General features: G+C 34.8%; 1 protein-coding gene across 1 annotated transcript; it reads left to right on the forward strand.

The window, feature by feature from the left end:
* Positions 1-9,839: 9,839 nt before the first annotated feature.
* On the forward strand, positions 9,840-11,540 carry LOC110777732 (bZIP transcription factor 11-like). Its single transcript, XM_021982321.2, has one exon. It carries the CDS (start codon positions 10,525-10,527, stop codon positions 11,080-11,082), a length of 558 nt encoding a protein of 185 aa, XP_021838013.2. The 5' UTR covers positions 9,840-10,524; the 3' UTR covers positions 11,083-11,540.
* Positions 11,541-16,434: the final 4,894 nt, after the last annotated feature.

Consider the following 16,434-nt stretch of genomic DNA (forward strand, 5'->3'; position numbering starts at 1 on the left):
ACCTGAAGATGGAACGACTGTTCCGTTCTTCTGATCTTCCTTTAGCTTTGGACATTCTCTTTTGTAATGGCCTATTCCATCACAATAAAGACAGCTTGATGTGGACTTGTCCTGCTTTGATTTAGCATTGCCCTTGGACTTTCCACTTTTCTTGAACGGTCTCCCTTTAGCCTTGAGTAAATCTTTGGCTTCGCAGTCCAGTATTATCTCAGCCTTTCTGACAAGGTGAACAAATTCTGCAACTATTTCTTCTCTTGGTTCACTTAGGTATAGTTGCTTGAAGCGACCAAACCCACTGTGCAGTGAATTGAGCAAGATAGAGACTGCCATCCTTTCGCTTATTGGTGTTCCTAGCAGACTTAGGCGATCAAAATATGAAAGCATAAGATCCACATGGAACCTTAGTGGGACGCCTACCCTTTGTTTAGTGCGAAGGAGCTGAACATGTGTTTCTTGGACTTCCATCCTATAACACCTGTTGGGAGAATTAACCTTTAGAACAGACATTGATTCAATCAACTCATGGACGTTCAGGTCCCTATCCTCTGTGCTTCCACGACAGATATCCCTCAGATTCTTGATGAGCGTAAAAGGTTCATAAGCTACAAACCTTCTAGCCCATTCATCAGGGATATTGTTCAGCATGAGACTCATAACCTTTTTGAGATCCGCATCCCAGGCGGAAAATCTTTCAGGGGTCATGTCTCTGGCATAGTAGCTTGGCATGAGATGTAATAGTACAAACTCAAGTCCATTGAGTCTGACTATTTCAACTAGCTTAGCTTCCCATTCAAGAAAATTTGTTAGGTTCAGCTTGACCATAAGCTCAGAACCCATGATGATGTTTTGATTGTTGTTTGCCATAGTTAAAACTACAATTGAAAAAGAATAAACAAATAAATAATCATTCACAGTTTCTCTTAATAAACTTAAATTCTAGCATACATGCATAATTCAATGTTCATTAAGCATTTTATTCAAGTTATGTGTTCCGGCAGGTGTGAATAAAATGATTCCAAGATCCTAAAATCCATTGAAGAATTAAGCACATTATGTATTTATACTTAATTCTAAATTCTTTTAGGTAAGCAAAAGCCTTTTGCTAATAGTCTAGAAACTACTCTTGGTTGATAGGTACGTCTAAGAACTTATTAAGTAAACCTATCGATTTTGCCACGACATAAAAGGACTCCTTACTTATATCGTTGAGTTTCACCAAAACTAACATGTACTCACAATTATTTGTGTACCTTACCCCTTTAGTATCGATAAGTAACACCTCGCTATGGCGGAAAACTATTACTAAGATCGATGAAGAAAGGATATCCAAGTAAGTGTTATTTTGGCATGGCACCTTTTAACTCAATTTTTTTAAGTTTGGAACTTAAAGCTCTTACTATGTTGGTTAGATTTTAAGTGAACTAAAATCCTTAATCATGCAACATAATCAAGGTTTGATCTCATGCATATTTAAGACATATTTAAAAGCAATAAATAACTTAAAACATGCATAAGATAAATGTGATCTAGTATGGCCCGACTTCATCTTGAAGCTTCAACTTCAAAGTCCGTCTTGAAAATGGACACTTCGTCTTGAATTCCACAGTGGGAGGCGCCATTTTCTTCAAATAGGGTAAGCTATAATTAAACTAATTACAACTATTTGATGGTACGCAGACCATATTTGAATTGAAAAACAATTTTGGTACTTTAGACCAATTACATTCAAATTAATGGTACGCAGACCATATTTTCTATCCTATTTGGGCCATACTAGTCACTTCATAACCTGCAAAACAGTACATATACAATATATACCATTCACCCATTCATTATCATGAATGGCCCACATAGCTGGTTAGTAAAACACGTTATGCATCACATAAATATTTGCAGCAATTAATCAAGGGCACCAATAATCTACCAATTATTCAGTCCTTATTAATTCTAATCAAGTTGTTTAACCTTAAGGGATTTGTAGACCTAATCAAGAGTTTATGACTAAAAATTCTCCCACTTAAACCAATAAATTCATATGCTTTACTAATTTTAAACATAAAAATGTATTTCTAGTCTAACCGGAAACATACAAATTTAATTAAAATTTAAAGCTCATATAAATTTATAATTGAATCCAAAAAGTTTAATTTAATTTCAGTCGTATTTAAATTAATTCATGATTTTAATTTTAGTAAAATAATTAGAATAAATAAAATTTATTATAATTACAATATTCAAAATTAAAATCCAAGAAAATAATTTAAATTATTAATTTTAAAATTAATTAAAATTACGTAAACTGAAAATTTCAAATTAAAATTTTAAAACGATTTAATCGTAACACAAGGTACGCACATCACCACGCAACGCACAGCCATAGGCCACACGCACGCAGCCATCGCTGGCCACGATGCGCGCAGCCTATGTGTTGTGTCGCGTCTGCTGCTGCTCACCCTCGCAAGGCATCAATCGAAGCACGCGAGAAAGTGCTCGCTGCGCGCGCCAGCGCTTGATGCACGCGAGCCAACGCTCGCTGCACGAGGCATTGCTCGCTGCACGCGAGCCAGCGCTCGCTGCGCGCGAGCCCGCGCTCGCTGCGCGAGGCAGTGCGCGCTGTGGCGCAGCTCGCTTGCTGCCCACACGCAACTGCTCGCTCCCTTGCCTCTCGCCCTTGCCCACTCGCCCATCGCGCATAGCACACGACACAAGGCAGGGCTACTGCCTTGTGCTCACGCACCATTGCCTTGCTCGCTGCATTCGTACCGCATGGGCGACGAGCTCCCTTGCTCGTCGTCGCATGCCCGCACTATACAACACCCCTTAAGGGTAACACGTAGCGTCCATTGCTTTGTGCGTGCAAGTTTTATGAGCGAATTGCATAAAAATTAAAACTTTTATTTTCAAAATTAATGACAAATTAATAAATTATATTAATTTCATAATTTTAGGGCGAAAAATCGAAATTTATTAATTAAATAATTTCCGATTAACATGGATTCAGGTAATAAAAATTTACAATTTAACACAAATTAACAATTTTTATGGTGGTTTTTAATCATAGGTATCTAATTAAATTATTAATTAATCATGAAAATCAAATCAATTCTAAATTATTCGAATTTCAACAAATTAATCATAATTACAAATTAGATTGCATGATTAACAAGGCTAGGCATTCAAACTTGTTAAACATATACAGTAGGTCAATCAAAAATTCAAGATTTATCAACAAGAATCGCAATATTTAATTTAACATCTTAAATTTACAAACTTTTGCGTTCGAAAAACTAAAACCTCCGAAAAGTCATAGTTAGGCTTCGAATTTGGGAATTCTGGGTTCGGCCGAAAAATATTGTTTTTGTCAAAATTTTAGAATGCCTTTTACATGCGGAATTAACACAAAAATCACTCGATTTGGATGAGTAACGAATAAACTGCCGAAAAACTGCGTACATATAATTAAATAAACGCAATTTGCAATTAATTAACAATTACGAAAATTAATCACCCCTTTTAATTCCTTGCAAATTTGTGAAATTTAACCATGTTATGCAATTTAGATTATGAAAATAATAAGAGGCTCGTGATACCACTGTTAGGTTATGATTCATATGACAAAACATAAATCATGCGGAAAAACCATAAAGCCAGGAAAGCATATTATTTACACATAATCATTTAGCATAGTTTAGATGCATACACTTTGTTGCGTGCCCTCCCTAGCTGCGCCCGAACCGAACAAGAACAAGTCTTTAGGACTCCAAGTGTCGTCCCTCCGTAGATAGTCCACAGTACGTCCGGATCCGCCTCAAGATTGACCAACTAGAATCGCCCTTAAGGTGCTAGGAATTTTCGGCTATTGTAGTGCAAGTGTATGGCTGAATTTCCTTTCAAAAACTTACCCTTTGAATACTTCAATTGTCTCTATAAATTATGACCCTAGGCTCTTATTTATAGAGGTATGGAAAGGGAATTGGAATCCTACTAGGATACGAATTAATTAAACTAGAATCCTATAAGAACTCTAATTAATTAATTTATCCTTTTAGGATTAGGAATTTAATCATATACCAAATCCTAATAGCTTTAGGAATCGTGCATGAACACAAACACACACACGCACGGCAGCCCACGAGGGGTGCCTATGTGTGCGCGCGCTCAGCCCACGCCACGAGGCCCGCAACGCAGCCATGGCCTTGGCGCGCGCTGGGCCTGCCTTGCGGTGGTCCTGGGCGCTGCCTTGGCTTGGCGTGTGGCGCGCGTTTGGCTTGCTGGGCGATGGCCCCGCTTCGTGCTGGGCCTTCGTCCGGCAGGCCTCGTCCGATGCTTATTCGTACGATACGCTTCCGATTAAATTCCCGGTTCCGGAATTCATTTCCGATACGAACAATATTTAATATTTCCGATTCCGGAATTAATTTCCGTTTCGAACAAATATTTAATATTTCCGTTTCCGGATTTATTTTCCGATTCCGATAATATTTCCGATTCTGACAATATTTCCGTTTCCGGCAATATTTCAATTTCCGATAATATTTTCCGATACGTGCCATGTTTCCGTTTCCGGCAACATCTACGACTTGGATAATATTTATATTTCCGATACGATCCATATTTCCATTTCCGGCAATATCATCGTTTCCAGAGTATTCATTTCTTGCTTGTGACGATCTCAGCTCCCACTGAAACCAAGATCCGTCGATTCCGAATATCCATAGGTGGAGTATTTAATGCCATTAAATACTTGATCCGTTTACGTACTATTTGTGTGACCCTACGGGTTCAGTCAAGAGTAAGCTGTGGATTAATATCATTAATTCCACTTGAACTGAAGCGGCCTCTAGCTAGGCATTCAGCTCACTTGATCTCACTGAATTATTAACTTGTTAATTAATACTGAACCGCATTTATTAGACTTAACATTGAATGCATACTTGGACCAAGGGCACTATTTCCTTCAGTAACAACAATGGGCCAGCGCCCAGCGTGGTCTGCAGTGCGCGCCAAGCACTGTGGCCTGCAAGGCAGCGTGGGAGGCAAGCCAGCCTTGCGCGCCAAGGCGCAAGCCCACACGCATGCTATCAACTTAGGCGCCAAGTTACTTGGGTCATAAGTTGTTCGTTTTCCTAATACTATGTTAATTAGAATCCTAGGATAAATCTAATGCTTAATTAGTGTTTGATTATTCCTATAATATTAAGTGGTTTTGTTTAACTAGAATCCTAATGGGTTTAATTATTCGATTCCTAGTAGGATTAAACTTCTCTATTTTCCACCCTATAAATATGTGGTTCATGATCATAATTTATAATATACAACATACATTGAATTCAACCGAGTTTAATATTTTCCTATCACATATTGTGAGTTCCCAAGTGCATAAAACCTTAGAGAATATCCTAATTGATTGAATCTAAGGCGGATGCAAACATGTTGTGGACTATCTGCGAAGGGGCGACATTTGGAGCTCTTTACTTGTTCGGTTCGGGAGCAGCTAGGGAAGACACGCATCATATAGTATGTATACTAAACTATGCTAATTGACTATGTGACAATTAATTTGGATTCCTGGCTTTGAGGTTTTTCCGCATTAATTATATTGTTCATAATACCTTACACATACAACATGTAACCCTGACTAAAAATTAAAGTAACTTAATTACTAATATTTTATAGGAAAATTTGTCAGAAAGGACCTTTTAAAACACCAAAATTGTGACAAAGGACCTTTTTAAAAAAAAGTTGTGACATAGGACCTAAAATCGATTTTTAGTTGTGAATAGGGACCAACACCCATTTTCCGGTGGTCAACTCAATTTCTCCGGCGTTGACCCGTGCGTGCGTGGTGCATGACTTTTAAAAAATTAAATGAGTTTTTTTTTTCCTTTCAGATTTTCCCTCTGGTTTCTCCCCCTAACTACCTTTAAAAAAAAGCCCTAAAAAAACCTCTCTCTCCTATTGCTCTGTTGAACGTTTCTTCTATCTTCTTGCTGAAGTTCATCAATTCATGATTTGTGGTATATTGTTTAATAAAAACACTGCTTCCCCCTTTCAATTCGTTGTTATTCGTACCAGGTAAGAGTAAAAGCCCCAATTTATTTGCTCCAATTCGTCCAATTTCATCATAGTGGAAGTCAGGGTTCATATCTATTTATTTTTTTTGCTACTATAACATCTTAGGGTCATACAAAGAGACTCATTTTTGTATGACATATAGAGCTCCAGCACAGAATTACAGAAAGTTTAAGGGTGAATGAGATATAGGGCTCCTTTGACTGGTTTAAGGGTAAATGAGATTCCAGAATATGATTCAGATTGGAGTATCAGTAAACCAGGAAACCAATTTCGTTCTTGATTAGTTAACCAATTTAATGTGGTCTATGCAATTTCCTTTGAATACAGAATGTGATAGAAATGGGTAACTACTTGTAGTGTGTAATTGTGTATGAAGAAGAGCGGTTTTTTTTAGGTAGTTAATGGGGAAAAAACTGGAAAAGTGGAGGGAAAATCTGGAAAAAAAATCATTTTTTAAAGTCACGTGCCACGCACACGCGGGTCAACGTCGGAAAATTGAGTTGACCACCGGAAAATGGGTGTTGGTCCCTATTCACAACAAAAAATCGATTTTAGGTCCTATGTCACAACTTTTTTTTTAAAATGTCATTTGTCACAATTTTTGTGTTTTAAAAGATCCTTTCTGACAAATTTTCTTATTTTATACTTCCTCCGTATTTTAATACTCGCAACGTTTGGACTTTTGCCACTATTCATATAATATACTTTGACTATTCTTAGTGCTTTTTATATAAGATAAAACATAGTCATGTGGGATCTTGTTAGATTCGTCTCAATGTGTATTTTCAAAATACCAACTTTTTATAATTTTTGCATAAAGAGAATTTAAGATATAAATGATCAAATTTGTGCATTGGCATGCGTGAAACTAACAAACGTTGCGAGTATTAAAAGACGGAGGAAGTATGATAAAATAACCTCTTTAGAAAATAGTAACTATATAAATTAAGATTGATAACCCTGGATATTATGTTGAGTAATGTCGAATAATGTTATAGTAAACAACAATATAATTACAAGTAACACCGAAACATATAATAAGTAACCAAAATAACGAGAAAGAAATGACCTTCATTTAAAATAATTTAAGTAACCCCTAATAATAAGTAACCCAAAATAACAAGGACAAAATAACTTTTTATATAAAAAAGTAAAGTAACCTCTAATAACACATGAAGTAACTTTAAATATTATGATAAGTCATACATGTGGAGGTTATTATTATATTGTATTATAGAACTGATAAAATTTAAGGAGCTACTGAAAAGGATATATTAAGGTTAGAATAAAATTTTGAAAGACCGGAAAAAAATTGAAAAGCAAGAGATGAAAGTAAAAATAAAAGAAACCAAAAAAATCATGACACAATATTGCTGTTAGGCGTCGTCGAACTCGCGACCAAACGTGGAGCTTAATTGATTACGGAGTATGTCTTTTGCCTTCGCAATATTTTTTAAAGTAATTTCTGTAGTTCGCAGCACATTCCAACTTCTTGTGTGGATACATCACACCATCAATTGATGGTGTGGCGCGTCATACGGGAGAGCCGCGGTAAACAAATAGAAAAAAGATGATGAGAAAATTATTTTAATCAAAGTACAAAGATGTTTTTTTGTGGTGGTGATCTCTATACGAACTTAGATATATTAAATAATTAGAAGGTGGGTTAGAAAAATTACTAAAAATGGAAGCATGACTCCTAATAAAATACGGTATAAAATGGTAAGTGTGACTCTTGAACAATTTTATTTTTCCCCTTATGATATGATTTCCTCCATTCTTTATTAAATGACACAATTTTTTGTCACGTTTGCCAATGCAATATTTCAACCATAAATACCTTTTATTATCAATGGTTAAAAATTATAAAAGTTTGATATTATAAATCTATAGGATGAGACGATTATAACAAGACCCCACATGACTATATTTTTTGTTAAATATAAATCACAATTGATGGTCAAAGTATATTATATGAATAGTGCCAAAAGTACAATTGTGTCATTTAAAAAAGAATGGAGGAAAATTGTACTAACATTTATGGTAACTGAATTATACTTCCTCCGTCTTTTAATACTCGCAACGTTTGTTAGTTTCACGCATGCCAATACACAACTTTGATCATTTATATCTTAAATTCTTTTTATGCAAAAATTATAAAAAGTTGATATTTTGAAAACACACATTGAGACGAATCTAACAAGATCCCACGTGACTATGTTTTATCTTATATAAAAAACACTACGAATAGTCAAAGTAGATTATATGAATAGTGGCAAAAATCTAAACGTTGCGAGTATTAAAAGACGGATGAAGTATTTTTTATTTCATTTTTATCTTAGTTTCCTAAAAAAGATCATGTAATTTTTTTAAAAAGAAAATAAATAAAATAAAATGTTTTGGCGGAAAAACTGCAACAGGAAAGACACATGCCGCGTGCTATTCATGGTGTTTGTTTTAATATAATGTAATAGATAGATAGATAGATCAGAGTGTGTATTCCAAATTAAGCTTTCATCAGCTACTCGACTGCAATAGATTGTGGGCCTTTGGCCCTTTAATATAACTGTGCCTAATAGTCTGTTAGCCCATCTTATTAATCCTTATTACAGTTTGATGGACATAAGTACATAACCACACAAGTCACTTTAACAATTATAAATAAAGATATTTTTATTTATTTTATTCTCCAAAACTTGTACATATCATTTGAATTTTGTACTTCAGCTTATTAATTCTTGATTGTCCATATATGGAGGGTGTATGACATTTTATATAAATATTATTGTTTTATACTATTGTAGGTGTGTTAATTATTTCTTCAAATATTATTTGCCATATATTTATAAATTTTGTTAATCTTTCGACTACAATCAGACGAATCAGACGGAAATCATATTTGTCAAGGCTACAACAGATCTATAGACCCCTTCGTCAATGGAGGCTATAAATCACAGCGATATAAAAGAGGATATACAGAATGTTTGATATACTACGATCTTAGCTATGGTGAAAGGAAGTTTTTATTTGATTCGATTGTTATGTATTTGTTAGATTTAAATCTTTATGTAAATGTCGTATGATTTTTATCAATGAATTAATTTGTTTATAAAAAAAAAAAATTGTTAATTTTAATGGGACAGTATATCAAAACAGGACATCATATAAGTCAACATCATATGTTTTTATAGAATAAATATAAATTCTTTTTGTTACAAACGGAATTAAGATAATGCATATACATAAATTATCTTATGATGAGGTACCTAATACCTTTTGAGTTAACCTAATTAGTGAATGAGTTAATTGTTAGTGGAAATAATATATACTTCGTCTAGGAAAAAAATTGAATGACCAACACAAACATGACACATGACATGTAGCTCTATTAATCAATTTAATAGGTTAATTTTGATCAAGGACCATTCAAAATTTGCAAATCCCTAAAATTAGGACTACCTTGAGTTAATAAAAAAGTGGACTTTTTATAAAGGTGATCGACTAATTTTTTTCCTTATATTTTAATATAATAAAGTTTTCCAAAATAAATCAATTGGCACCGTCATTCTCAAGTTGCAATAATTCAAAATACTTTTACAATTAATTGCAAAAATAATTGAAATGTAATCAATTAGGTTGGACTATATATTGGAGTACATTAAATAGAATCTTTTGAATTAATTAATTAAATTAATTAAAATGGAAGAAACAATAGCAATCATTTGTTATAAAATACACCCTTCACCCATCACAAAAACCTCTTTCTCATCCTCATTCTCCATCTCTCTTTTGGTTGAACTTTTTGTTTTTTCTTCACCTCCCATCTTTTCTTTCTGTCCATTAAAAAGTTTTTTTGTTTTTGTTTTTTTGGTTGAAGATTTCTTCCTTTAATTTCATTAATTAGCTTCCTCAAAAAAACCAATAATAAATAAAATAAAACCCCAAATCCTATCTTTCTCTTGCTCATTGAGTCATTTCTATTACATACACAAAAACCAAACATGAAATAAATCAAATGATTAAAATTGAAACCCAAAAATTGTTTCCTTCATGTCTCCTATAATCAGTGAAGTCCTCCTCTCCGGGTTCACCATAAACTCCGCCCTCCGCCGCCGTACCCACCTCGTCTCCTCCTTCTCCGTTGTCTTCCTTTACTGGTTCTACGTTTTCTCATGAACCTTTTCTCCTCCTACTCAAATCATATTCATTATACTACTAGATAAAATATTCATCCATATATACACTTGTACGCAGTACTCCGTAAATAAATTTAATATATATAATATTTTTCTGGCGTCACCACCTTGTTCACAATTAGGGATTAATTCGGACTCAGGGTGATTTCTGGGTGGATAGGTTCCGGTTCCTATAATTGTTGTTGTGGATGATCGAACACGCAGTCATCTCTATCAAGTTCAGCCTCAATCATCACTAATATAATATAATAATATGGCAAGTTCGAGTCCATCAGGTCAACAACAAAGAGATCACCAAAAGCAAGAAGGGGCGGATACCTGCTGTAAAAAGAGGAAGCGTATGCAGTCGAACAGAGAATCAGCTAGAAGGTCCCGCCTTCGAAAACAAAACCACCTGGACGACCTGGCGGTCCAGGTGGCCGAGCTCAAGGCTCAGAACAGCAGAATAATATCCACCACCAACACGAGTACGCAGCTTTATTTGGAGGTCGAGGCGGAGAATTCTGTCCTGAGGGCTCAGCTGTCTGAGCTCAGTAACCGTCTTCAGTCCCTTAATGACATCATCAACTGCCTCAGTAACAACAACGTTCATGGAAACATCAACAACAACAACAACAACAACAACAACAACAACGTCATGAGGATTACAACTAGCACTACAAGTGATGGTTGTAGTAGTGATGATCAAGAGATTAGCTTGATTGGTAGCTTTGATGTTGATCTTGAGTTTGATGATGATTTTTCGATGAATTCGTGGGGGTTTTCGTTCGCGAATTATCCTACTACGACCCCAGATGCGTTCATGTGTTGATCGATGTTATTAATTAACTATCATTGGTGAAGAAATTAGAGGTGGCAGTCGGGTTGTTCGATTTTCAGGACTCTGTTATTAAAGTTTGGTAATTAATTATCCTATCGTGCCTACTACGACCCTAGATGTGTTCATGTGTTGATCGATGTCATTAATGATCATTGAAGAAATTAGAGGTGACAGTCGGATTGTTGGATTTAGGAAACTACTTGTTTTTATTATATTTAAAGAATAAAGTGTGCTTTTGTTATGGTTGTAAATTAATTTATTGTGATAGTACATTGTTTAAAAATTTTAGAATGGGAAATTGTTGTAATTAGTGATGGCACTAATTAGTAATTAGTGATATGGTAATGCAAATGCGTCAGTTGATGCAGATAGTTTGGAGCTTTCTACAATTTAATTTGTGTACTATATGATTCAAGGGTCCCTTATCAATGTATCAGGAGTTCATGACCTACCTTTCCAACCTATTTTATTAGAAATTGATTGGTTATGAAATTATTGTATATAAAAAAACATTATGGTTTCTTTTGGCTCCTTTTAATCATTGGATTGAGCAATCAATGCGAACCGTGTCACCCACAAAAGTCAATTTAGTATATAAAATTATTTTCCCTTCTATCTAAACGACGTAAGCTATGCTCTGTTCACCTTATTTTCATTTTTACCAAAAAAATAAGTTTATTTAAGATTATATGTTCAGATAAATTTATATAAGCTTAGATCATGAAAACAAAGGCAATATAAGTTCAAATAAAGTTCAGATAAAGTTCAGAAAAGATAAGTTCAAGAAAAATAAATTATAACAGATAAATAGAACGTACTTGTAGTATATGTACCTCTTAAAAATTAACATTCCGTCTTAAAAGTTATCCGTTTTTCCGTTTAATTTGCTGACTCTCGTTGTTAATAATAATAACCCACACGTGAGTTAAGACTGATTGCCCCACTTGGAAAAAGAACTGGAAATATGACTAACATATAGTATATAAGACTAGTATATTACTCCAAGTGTCAATTGTCATCAATATATTGGTTTTATGATGGAACCTTATTAGACTTATATGTGATTAAATTCTCATTATCAAGCTAAGCTTATTAAGGAATATTGGTAATTCTAATTTTTGTTGTTCCTAGTTTAGCACAATACTTGCTTGGGCTCAACTTAAACTTGCTTGTTCATATTTCGAGCTCGAGCTTTAAGTCAAACGTGCCTTAAACAAACAATGTTTGCAACTCATCCTCTTTTTACAAAGATAAAAGAGAAATTGAAATAGGTACTACATAAAAATGTTGGACTTTACAATTATACTGAATAACAAATCTTATAATTTAATTGTAAGATTTTTAAGAAAACATATATTTTTCATATTATTAAAATATACTACTTACTGAATAAGATGTTCATGAACATTAACGAGTCATACACTGCACGATGGTGTTCAAGCAAAGCTCGTTTAGTATACGAGCCATAGATATTTGCTCGAGCATTCATTTTCTTAATGACCGACTTTCAACCAAACTTGCTCGTGCGTTATTCATGAATATATTAGCTCTTTTGTACCCCTATTTATTACTCTTCGTTAATATCCTCATTATTCATATTAATTGAGAACGGTATATTATTAATATACGTAGCATTATTTATTATTGTTGTTATGAATAGAGGGACAAAAAAATTGGACATACACGAACTAATTGACGAATTAGGGTTCACAAGGGTACAAGTATTATGTCACAAGATATTGGAGTATATAAATAGTATTGAACATTAGCTTGTAAATACTTAGTATAAATACAGTAGTTTGTACTACCTTACTTTTGAGTTACACAATTAATAAAATGTAGTTTCTGGTTTCCTCTCTCAAAAGCCACGAGCTCTCAAGCTCAACAATGGCGTCACTCTTATCTCCTTCCTTTATTCTTCTTCTTTCCTTCTTCACTCACACATTCAACATGGTATCAGAGCGGGAACGATCCCGGCTCTTCAATTCCGCATAAATTTTCGTTCAAATCATCTCATCAATTTTTCCCCAATTTTTCTGCTTCGAATTTATTTTTGGGTCGAATTGAGTCAAAACTCGACGAATTAGGATGTAATTCGCCCTAAAATCTCATATTTTCGCTCTCAAATCTTCTTTCCATAATTGAATCAAACGTTTTTTGATTCTTGAGTTTTCCCCCAATTTCTAGGGTTCATACCAAATCGCAGAATTGAGCGATTTTCCCCAATTCGATTTTGCTGGGTTTTCGATTGCTTTGGATTTATTGAAGTTTTTTTGTCGTCGTCTTCTTCGACGTCTTCTTCGACGTCTGCTTCTCCTACTTCAAGAATCTGGGTACTCCTGAAATTAACCGCAAACATCTCATCACATATTCCTCGCCGACGATAACAAGAGGAAGATGGATAATCGTCGCCGCCATGGAAGAAACTCTTGGAGGATTGCGATTCTTGAATTCGCACGTTGTCTGGAGAGTTCTTGGTTTGATTTCTTGATCTTCTTGATTAATTCATTTGATTACAATTCGCTGCTTGGTGATTGTTGGTGAATTTCTGGGTGATTTTGTTCATTAGGGAATATCTACAGTTGATTTTAAATTTGGCAATATATTTTGTCTTGCCTGTATTCTGGGAATTACTTCGTCTATCGTCCACGAATCATGGCTCAATTTTAGCTAATTCCCAATCATCTGTTCAATTGAATTTTTGCTGTTGGTGGTTCTTGTGTGAGAATAGGAGTAAGTTTGGGTTGAGATTGTTTTCGATTTTTGATGGAGCTCATCTTCTTCGATGAATGCTTACAAGCAGTGGTATAGCTCTTTCTTCTGCAATACATTTGTGCCCCTGGTCTGCTGGTTTGTTCTGTGGTCATGTGATGATCTTATTTGGTGCTCAACTATTTCTCTGCACTATTGAATTGCAATATAGACAATTCAAATGGAAATTGCATAAGAAGGCTGCACAAGTGTTGTTGTGTTTACACTTTGCATTGAAGAAATGTCTGATAATTGGGGATATTCACGAAAAACAGGAACAGTTTAAAGAATGGATGCAAAACCTTGGAATAGGAGATCATGCAGCAGTTTTGCAAGAGGATAGTATACAGTTTTGGGTTGAAGTTTTTTTTTCTTTTGAATGTTGGCACGATTCAACATTTCTTTCCAGCAACAGATCTGGAGTTCAGTACCTGTATAATCAGGTCAATTTTGTTCATTTTTCCCAGCAACAGATCTGGAGAATCAGAACCTGTAAAATCAGGTCAATTTTTGAGACCCAAAGATGTCAGTTTTGAGACCCAAAGATGTCAGTTTTGAGACCCAAAGAGGTCAGTTTTGTGACCCAAAGAGGTCAGATTTCATTGATCCATTGTGATCATTCTTTTGATGAGACCCATTGAGGCTCATTTCTTCAAAACAATATTGGACGTTGCAGTTTGATATGAGCAGTTGGTACAACAGCAACAGCAGTGGCCAACATCTATGCTTGTTCATGAGGAGTTCTTGGTGCAAAGTTAATGAAAGAGTCTGTTTTGAAGCTTTCAAACTGAAGATGTTTACACCATCTCCAGTTTGAGGGGGGGTATTGGAGTATATAAATAGTATTGAACATTAGCTTGTAAATACTTAGTATAAATACAGTAGTTTGTACTACCTTACTTTTGAGTTACACAATTAATAAAATGTAGTTTCTGGTTTCCTCTCTCAAAAGCCACGAGCTCTCAAGCTCAACAATGGCGTCACTCTTATCTCCTTCCTTTATTCTTCTTCTTTCCTTCTTCACTCACACATTCAACACAAGACTCACAGCACAGTATCAGTGACGCAGAAAATTACATTAATACTAATCCGAGTTAGTGTATTACGTAATAGGCTAATATCCAATGGACAGGGGATTAGGTGTATGAGGTGCTTAATTGTTTGGTCATATTCTATGGATGATGAGATATGAGGTCACATATTCACAACCTTCCATTGATTGTTTTGTCTATAAACATCAATCAAGAAGTTGACAATTGTGTGTCCCATAACAAATATAAGCTGATTTTTTAGGCCATATTTGGGATTTTTTTATTTATTATTTATTTTTTAAGTAGATATATTGATAAAGATATGAACAAGTACATACCAACCTATGGACTACAAGAGAAGAGGCAACCCTTTTAGGAAAGTTCCCCTCTAGCTCAAAATACCAAATAAGACTAAAGCATCAGCCTTACAACAACAAGAACCACACCAGAATACTGAATACACCTGGTACAAAGCACAAAGCCAAACAACATAATTTTGACTAAATTTTCTGCACTGAGTAGACTCTTGCATTCCACAAAACATTATTAATTTCTCTCTTGCCAAATTTTTTAAACTGCAGCTACAAACAGAGCAGTAATGACTCTTATCCTGAACTTGGAGCCGTTAAACCTCCTGTCAGCCCGGTGAAGAAGAGTATGAAACAGAACAACTCTTGCTTTAATGCCAAGCCAAGATTTCAACATCTTGATACACTCAGCACTGTACTTGCATTCGAACAGTAGATGGTTATGTGTTTCACTAGCATCATCACATATTGTACATTTATCAGAATCCACAATGTGAAGATGTTGTAGCCTTTGCCTGGTTTGTAACCTTTCGTGCATAGCAACCATGCTATAATTATGTGCTTAGGAAAATTAAATTTATCCCAAACTAGTCTGCACTATTGCAGCTTTTGTTCCACCCTCATTATTTTTGCATAACAATCACTAATGGAGAAGTTACCTTGAGTTAGCCATGCACCACCTAACTTACTTGTGAGGAGCTCATTTTTTGTGTGACGTATGTGTTTCCAGGCCCAACTGGAGCTGACAGGAGCTGAATACTCCTCCCAGTTCTTGTCCTTTATGTAGACATTATGGACCCATTTCACCCACAAGTTGTATGCTTTTCGAGCTATATGCCAAGCTTGCTTGCCAATTGCCACCTTATTCCAAAGTAGGATATTTCTAACTCCAAGCCCTCCTGCATATTTAGGGCTACAAACTTTATCCCACTTTACATAGCCATGTTTCGGGGTATTATGCACCCCGATCCATAAGAAGGATCTACATATGCTATTCAACCATATTTGGGATTAGCGGTTAGCCATTTGTGCTCTATTTTGTTCGACTTATTTTGATTTATTTCAGACAAAATAAGTTCAAATAAATTTAGACACGGAGTAAGTAAATTTAGATGAATTTAGATAAATTTAGATGAGTTTAGATAAATTCAATTAAGATAAGTTTTTAAAAAAAAGTTTTTTTAATTTATTTTCACACACAATTAAGTTTGTTTTAGATAAAATAGATTTTTTTTTCAAATATGTTTAGACAA

Source organism: Spinacia oleracea, chromosome 3 (genome assembly GCF_020520425.1).
Source record: "Spinacia oleracea cultivar Varoflay chromosome 3, BTI_SOV_V1, whole genome shotgun sequence".
Lineage (NCBI taxonomy): Eukaryota > Viridiplantae > Streptophyta > Magnoliopsida > Caryophyllales > Amaranthaceae > Spinacia > Spinacia oleracea.

Bases quoted from the DNA above. Each gene is read 5' to 3' on its own strand.
- LOC110777732 (XM_021982321.2), top strand. From the start codon at position 10,525: ATGGCAAGTTCGAGTCCATCAGGTCAACAACAAAGAGATCACCAAAAG.